Here is an 8703-nt window from a genome sequence, read left to right on the forward strand (position 1 = left end):
AAAATTAGGATTTCCTCCTGCTTGAAACTTCCCTTTCTTCTGAAACCTCCCTTGATGATATGATCCTCCTCTATTGTCTGGCTTTCTCTTCTTATCCTCTTTAGACTTCTGAAACAACTCATTCTCAGCCTCCGCAATCATTGCCTTCTCAACCACTGCCGCATACGTCTCTAATTGCAAAATAGCTAACTTGCTTCTAATCCAAGGCTTCAGACCTTGTTGGAACCTTTTTGCTTTCTGCCTATCTGTCTCTACATAAGTTGGCACAAACCTAGCCAATTCCGCAAACTTATTCTCATATTCCACCACAGACATATTTCCTTGTTTCAACTCTAAAAAGTTCAACTCCATTTGATCTTGAAGAAACCTAGGAAAATACTTTTCTAAAAACAATTCCTTAAACCTCTCCCAAGTAATCTCAACTGTACCTTCCATATTCTTCACAGATTCCCACCAATACATTGCTTCATTCTTTAAGTAATGACTAGCAAACTTTGTTTTCTGATCCTCACTTGCTGGAACTAATTCAAAACACTTTTCCATTTCTTTTAGCCATGTTTGGGCTGCAACAGGATCTGCTGAGCCCTTAAACTCTGGAGGATTAACTGCCTGAAAAGTTTTAAAAGTTACCCTAGGACTCTCTTGATGTTGCTGTTGTCGGGTAAGATGAGCAGTTTGCTGAGCCAAAATTTGAATTAGTTGGGCCACAGCAGGATCTACTGGGCCTATGTTGACATTCTGGTTATCATTGTTATCATTGATGCTGTTGGTGCCTTCAGGATCACTGTTGGCACGAGTATGTCTTGTTGGAGGCATTCTGTAAAGAAGAAACAATTCACTTAGTCGTTTTAAATCAAATTCTCTTTTTATAAAAGATTTTTTAAGAAAACAGAATTATACATTTTTGAAAACATTTTTGAGATTGTTTAACTAAATAAATTGCATGCTTCTTTACAGAATGTAAAGCAATAAAAGAAAGGTTGCAATATTATCACATGAGTTTATGATCGGTACTGAAAGTAAAGTAAAATAAAACAAATGCGATAAAGTAAAGGACAAGACTGTAAAGTAAAAGATGCTGATATATATAAGTCAGTGCTGGAGATACAAGCGTCAAGCGCTTTATCAAAAGTAAGGTATAACAACAGCAACAGCAAGGCTATCATCTAGTCAGCTCGGCTAGTCTATATATACATGTCAAAATCTGCTGACGACCATAACAACATACACATCATCTGGCCAGCTCCGCTAGTCTATATGTACATGTCAAAATCTGCTGACCTGATACAACTACTCACTACACACTGCATCATACACACTACTCACTATAATACTAACCATCTCCAACACATGATATACTCCAGACCTATGGAAAGTCTGGGCCTCCGATAACATCCAGCTGCTCCAAGACCCAACGAGCCCAGTCTATAATATCTCCAGGGGTACCAAGTGGTGCGGTGATCCCACATAACCTCTCTACTGCCTCTGTCCTAAAAGCACGTATCTCCTCTCTCAACTGTCGCTCTGCCCTGTTAGGGTCTAAATCCCTCATCGCCTGTGTCAGCTCTCCAATCTGACCCAACAGCTCCTCTCTCTCCATCAAGAGTGCCTGATAGTAATGATAGGGTACTGAAAGAGGGGAACACGGATAAGAGGGTCCAACACCTGAAAATCCAGAAGACTCATGCTCTGGTGGAGGTCCACGGATAGGAGGTCGTACAAGGGGAGCAGGTGGGGGCATCTCAGGTGCAAGCGGGGGTATAGCCCTAAGCGGTACAGCTGCAATAGGGGTCTCTCCACTACGAGGGTATCCAGGTGGACGGGAAGGTACAGCTACAGGTGGGGGTGTAAGTGCCCTGGGTGAAGATATAGGTACAACTCCTGGACGGGGTGGAAGTCCCTCAACTGTCGACTCTGAATGATCAGAATGAACCGGGGTACTGGGGCCTGACATACCTGATAGTCTGAGAATCAACATACACAAACACGTATGAGCATCTGCATCCACTACTAACATCAACCCTAAATCTATTACGAATAATCCTCAACCTCTCAACGTTCTATCTACCTATCACTCATTTCTAATCCTAAACTTCTACCCAACCTAACAATCTAGGCTTGTTTCATTGACTTAAAACCTGTCGCTCTGATACCAACCTGTGGCGCCCTCCAAACCCGGGTCAGAAGTTTGGGGTCCACATCTTAACATAAACCTGTAATTAATGATATAATATGTATAGTGACCCTTAACTGTCCATGGATCGCAACAGGTTAAAGTATAAAACAAGCCACAACACAACTTTAATTATTACAAACCCAAATCCCAAAATATAAACTTAAATCTTACAAGCTTACACGTCATTGGTGTCTCATTATTCAAACTAATACATATATCAAAAGTCAAGTGCTGCCGATAGCTCTCTCCATCTCTCAGCCTGGAATCCTGGCCTTACCACTAGCCTGAGTATCATCGTTACCAACCTTCTCTGCTTTCATTGGAAAGAACATAGAGTATCGCAAGAGTGAGCTGACCAGCTCAGCAAGTATAACAATATCCATTTAAACATTTATCAAAAGATGATGGAAATCAATATTTAATAGAATCAATCTCAATGTCAAAGTTTCTTTTTAGAGTTTCAATTAGAATTGGATATTAAATTTTATTTTTAAAAAACAAAGGTTAGGCTGCTGATCAGTCAGACACTAACCCCGAGCAGGCCCCGCCATGCTCGTTTACTGGATCCAAGGCACACATTGGCCTAAAGCGACCACTCATCTGGTCTGACCATTCATTTGGTCCATTTAAGAAAAACTATCCAATTCCATTATGAATCAGAATAAGCAACAATAAAATTCAATAAACAGAATCATTAATAATATGATTAAAGTTTGAAGCAGAAACAGAATACAATGCAGAAGCATCTTCAAAATATTCCAAAATAAGAATCAGGAATAATTCCACGAGTCAAGGAATCAGATATAGCATATCTGGATTTCAAGTGTAACAATAATCATGGTTTGTATGAAAGAAGGTTTCTGGTTTTATTAAAGGATTCACATGTCAAAGGGTGTTTTCAAATCCACAGAAGTTAGGTTATTGAAAAGGAATAAACAATTGTGGGGTGTATAGTATTCCAAGTATGATTGACTTCCAGTCAATTGGTTTGGATATCGAAGGTGTGTCAAAACATTGAAATGTGGTGTGTATGGTATTTATTTAAAAATCTCAGGGTTTGAAAGTTTACAATTGGATAAAGTTTCAAAATAGGTATCAAAGGATCAAGTTAATGGCTCAAGAATCAATGAATGAATAGTCCAAGTGGTAGTTCAAGAATCTGGTTGATTGGTTCAAGAATCAATAAATCAAACAGTTCATGATATGGCTCAATAAGTGTCATGAGTGAATTAGAAAGCTCACAAAGCAATTACATCAAGGATCATATATATAACTGAAGGAAAGTATCAAGGAAACTTGCCTTATATTGACGATTTCAAATTTCAATAGCTCCTGCTCGATATACTATTCTATATCCACTTGCTTTCCCCTTTATTACGCCTCGCTTCTCTGCTAATCATCACAACTAATTATCAATATGTGATCTCATACTATTCTCATCATCCTTTATTCGAAACGAGCTTCTATCTACCCTTCGTTTCACCCAAATCCGATTTACGGATCAAAAGATATGTCAAAAACAATTTTATATCAATCACGTAACCACATAACATGTCAATCAGATAGCACATAGCACATATCACATAAAATATTTACTAAACTATATTTTTCAAAGGAGGTTTGAAGTCAAACGGATTTTTCTGGTATTTATTATAAATTTTTAAACATTTTTCGGAATTAAAACGGGTCAAAGAATCATTTTATAAATAAATAATCCATTTCTGGATACTCGAAATCAAGTCCGAAATCATTTGAAATCAATTAACGAGCTTCAATCATATTTTAGAATAATATTTTAAAGCTCAAAACTATTTTTCGGAATTTTAAAATCATTTAAAATTATTTAAAATAATTAAATCTAATTAATAAATCAATTAAAACCAATTAATAATTAATTAAAACAATTAATCAATTAATAATTACATTAATTGACTAATTATAATAATTAATTACTAATTAAAATTAATTAATAAATTAAATCAGATTTATTTTTGAATTTATAAATAATTAAAAACAATTTTCGAAATTAAAAAAAAAAAAATGATTTTCGAAATTAAATTTAAATCAGAAATCATTTTTAAAACTTTTTAAAAATCCAGGGTTTGAATTGCAAGTTTTGAAAACTTTCAGGGTGGCTTAACTGTAAAAACAGAAAGTTTGGGGGAACAATTGCATCGTTATTGAAATTTGGGGGGTCAAACCGTAGTTTGACCCTCCGGTCACCTTCCCCGGCAGAAACTCACCGGAGTTTCGCCGGAACTTCACTACGGCGCCCAGAACACTCCCAAAGTGTGCAGATACAACAAAGAAACCACCAGGAACCTACTTATCCACTCAATTCGATCAGCAACGCAGTGGTTTGGCCGGAAATCGACGAAGAAACTCGCCGTCGCCGGCGAGTCTTCTTTACTCCGATTCCGGCCATTCCTGAACCTCACCCTACTTTTGATACCACCATTCGACTCCTCTAAACCTCCCCAATCCATTCCACACTTCCATTTACACGTGTAACTCCAGAATAACAAACCCCCAATTTCCAATTGAAAACATTCAAACGGCTATAAACCCTAGTTTCTAATTCGAACAATTAAACCCAATTTTGAACATGTTATTGAACTCCAAATCATGCATATGATATACCAAAATGATCAGGAGAACATTATCTACAACATACAATCATCAAAACACATAAACAACTTCAAAATCAAAAAGCCCTAATTTGAGCTTATTTATTTCGAATTTAAAACTCAAAATCCGAACCCACCTGTGATTCTGCACTGATTCTGATGTTGGATTATGATTCTACTTGTTAAAACCTTCAATTTGAGTCCTTGAACGCCAAAATCCGAGTCCGATAACGCGTCCAAATCTTCGTTTGAATCTCAAGAACACGAAGAACACTCTCGGGAATTCCTCGGTTTTAACTGGTTTTATGATTTTCGTAATGAAATAAAGTACGGTTAAGAATATTTATACTTATGAATAATTAGTACCCCTTTGGATCATATATGGCATGAAAATACAATGTTTAATAGCTTTATACTAATAAAACGGGTCCAATCGGTACCGGTTTTCAAGATAATTATCAAAACGGGCTTTTTAATCCGTCATTAGTATGCGGGTCCCACCGTCATTATTACAAGATAAGGATAAGTATAAAATATCTGATTTCACGTTTATCGATACAACCGGATAATTATCGAATACCGAAATATTCCGCCGGACCGGCTCCGGAACAAACCGTACTCCGGATCGAAAAAGTCAAAACATGAAAAGTGTCCGGAATGTTCAAATTAGGCTAAAGGTGAATTTTGTTGAAATTTTCGGGAAGTAAAATCTCGGTACCGTTGTAGGTTGACGGTTTTCGAAAAATCCAAATAATTAATAATTAATTAAAATATACACAATTAAATTCATAATTCAAATATAAAATCATACGACAATACATAAATCGATATGAACACACCTAAATAAACTATATTTTGTACTGAACATATAAAAATTGATATTCCTCAAATTTAATCAAAAATACATAACTAAATTAATAGAACAGGAACCAATTAATTCACAGAAATTCATATAATACTCATATAATATTCATTAATCATTCAAATAATTACACGGATAATCCCAGATGTTACATCTTCAGCCGCTCTAGTGGTTTGTCTAACACCACTTCGACTGTGAACTTTTATTATATTATATAAGGAATCTGACAATCTAAACTTCTGCTATCCCATTTGATACTAGATTGTCTACAATATATAATATACATAGAATGTGAAAACATGCATTCAAAATTCTCAAATAATTGTTATATATACTTCAAACGAATATTTCAGTATAACCCTAACATTTTTTACTTTCACCCCTTCCCTCACCTTCACTTACCACCAAATCAGTCCCCACAAGTTTAGATTTCTTTGGTTTTACAACAGGTGCCTTTTGGGAGCCATCTGAGGTGGGATTCTTGTCTTGGATTTAGACTTGGGTAGTATCTTGTGGGTCATTACCAGCATCCTTAATGGCAGAAGGCAAAGAAGTAGGAGAGTGAGAGATAACAGTTGAAGGATAGCCAAATATTTTACCATCATTACTAGCTTCCATGATAGGCAAATGCTTCAGCTCCACAGAGGAGTTCAAGTTCATCCAAATGAGATCACTGAAAATCCTCTTGTCCTGCACCCAACTATCTAACTAGGTAGAAGGGTTAGCAATAACAAGTTTATCATCAACATGGTTAGCTAGCATCATTAGAAATCTAGCATAGCAGATATTCTTAGGTCTAGATTATTTATCACCTAGCTTCTCACCAATTTCTTGGATGATCAAACCACCAAAATTATAATATTCATTAGTAAGAAACATGTGAAGCATTTGCAGAATATTGAAATGTTATGGCATCAAAATTGTTAATTTTACAAGAAAATGCCTTAATAAAAGAGTCACATAGAAATCTTCATTCTTTCCTAAGACTTCTCCTAACAATCTTGCCTAAATGAGTAGTAGGTAAAGCATAATGCAAATCATTTAGCAAGTTAACAAGCTGTTCAACAGATGGCAAAACAAAAATAGTATTCTCAGGGATTTTAAAACAGGGAGAAGCAATATTAGCATTTATAACATGATTATTAGACTTAAGAGAGAAAGAAATAGTTTCATCCTCACTAATAAATTCTACAGAAGTCCAGATTTCCTCCACAACTTCATGGGGGTGGAGGGCATGACATAGGAGAGCTTGCTAGCTTTGATGAAATTTGTCATCTTGTGATAGTCTCCTCCAACTACTCCAGTGTTCACAAACGAAGCAAAATTATTCTTCTCGTATGTAAATTGAGTCTCTGAGACATGCTTCTTGGTAGGTGCCATTGTTTCATAGAGTTTCGAGCTTGAGGAGAGAGATTAGAGAATTTGTGTAGAGAGAGAGAGAGAGAGAGAGAGAGAGCTTGAATTCGAAGAGCAAGATAAAAAGAAATGAAAATAAAATGAAAAGGCTTAAATACAAATCCATAGAATTATTGTGATTGGCTGAAGAATAACCATTATAAATGAATTACATTTATTTTACTCCGCAAGAATTACACACACGACTGTATGTATAAAGTTCTGGGAGAGATAAAAATAATTCAACGGCTAAGATTAACTGTTATGACAAAGGATAAGACAGGTGCCCTTTTGGCATTCTTATTCAACGGATGATGCACGACGGAGCATCCGTTGAAATATTTCAACGAATGAATCGAAGAAGCATCCGTTTATAAGACCAATACGATCCTGTAAACTTATCATTTGATATAACTGCCAATAAACCCATAAATTTAGTTTATTCAATTTTAAGAAAATTAAACTTAGAAAATTTATGGTTGCCAAATAACAGATAAATTCACCAAAATTAAGAGAAATTGAACATACCTAATTTACTTACCAACCTTTTGAATTTGGTGGATTCATCAACGGGCTTGGTGAAAATATATGTAATTTGTTCTTCACTTGGAACAAAGAGTAGCTCAATAGTACCTTCCAGAACATGCTCCTTTATGAATGGTACATGATGTCAATATGCTTGGTTCCTGAATGCTGCACGAGATTCTCAATTATATCAATAGCACTGGTGTTGTCACAAAATATTGGGATTTTAGAGACCGTTAAGCCATAATCAAGTAATTGATTTCTCATCCACCATATTTGCGCACAACAGCTTCTAGCTGCAATGTACTCAGCCTCAGCTGTAGAGGTTGAAACTGAGTCCTTCTTTTTGCTAAACCAAGAGATCAGCATATCTACAAGAAATTGACATGAGCCCATTGTACTTTTTCTATCAATTATACACCCTACAAAATTAACATCTGAATAGCGAATTAGATCAAATCTAGAGTCTTTAGAGTACCAAATACCAAGATTTGGTGTTCCCTTGAGATATCTGAATATTCTTTTGATAGCAATCAAATGAAACTCCTTAGGGTCTGTTTGAAACTAGCACACAAGCATGTAGAGAACATGATATCAGTTCTACTAGAATTCAAGTACAAGAGAGATCCAACCATACCTCTATAACTAGAAATATCTACAGATTTCTCATTACGATTAATCTCTAGTTTAGTGGCAATTGCTATGGGAGTTTTTGCATCGTTGCAACCCATTAAATCAAACTTCCTAAGTAAATCATAGATATACTTTGTTTGATTTATGAAAATACCTTCTTTACTTGTTTAACTTGTAAACCAAGAAAGTAGGTAAGTTCTCCCATCATACTCATCTCATATTGACTTTTCATCAGTTTGGAAAACGTTTTGCAAAGTCTCTCGTCTGTAGACCCAAAAATTATATCATATACATAAATTTGAACTAAGATAAAAGCACCATTTACATTTCTGTAAAATAGAGTTTTATCCACAGTTCCCCTAATAAAATGATTATCTAATAAAAACTGAGAAAGAGTGTCATACCATGCCCTTGGAGCTTGCTTGAAATCATAAAGTGATTTTAATAAAAAGGAAACATACTCTATAAAATTAGGATCTTCAAAG

General features: G+C 35.5%; 1 protein-coding gene across 1 annotated transcript; it reads right to left on the reverse strand.

The window, feature by feature from the left end:
• Positions 1 to 1366: 1366 nt before the first annotated feature.
• LOC135152233 (uncharacterized) lies at positions 1367 to 1954 on the reverse strand. Its single transcript, XM_064092077.1, has one exon. The coding sequence runs from the start codon at positions 1952 to 1954 to the stop codon at positions 1367 to 1369; it is 588 nt and encodes a 195-aa protein (XP_063948147.1).
• Between the last annotated feature and the right edge of the window lie 6749 nt (positions 1955 to 8703).

The sequence above is a fragment of the Daucus carota genome, chromosome 4 (genome assembly GCF_001625215.2).
Source record: "Daucus carota subsp. sativus chromosome 4, DH1 v3.0, whole genome shotgun sequence".
Taxonomy (NCBI): domain Eukaryota; kingdom Viridiplantae; phylum Streptophyta; class Magnoliopsida; order Apiales; family Apiaceae; genus Daucus; species Daucus carota.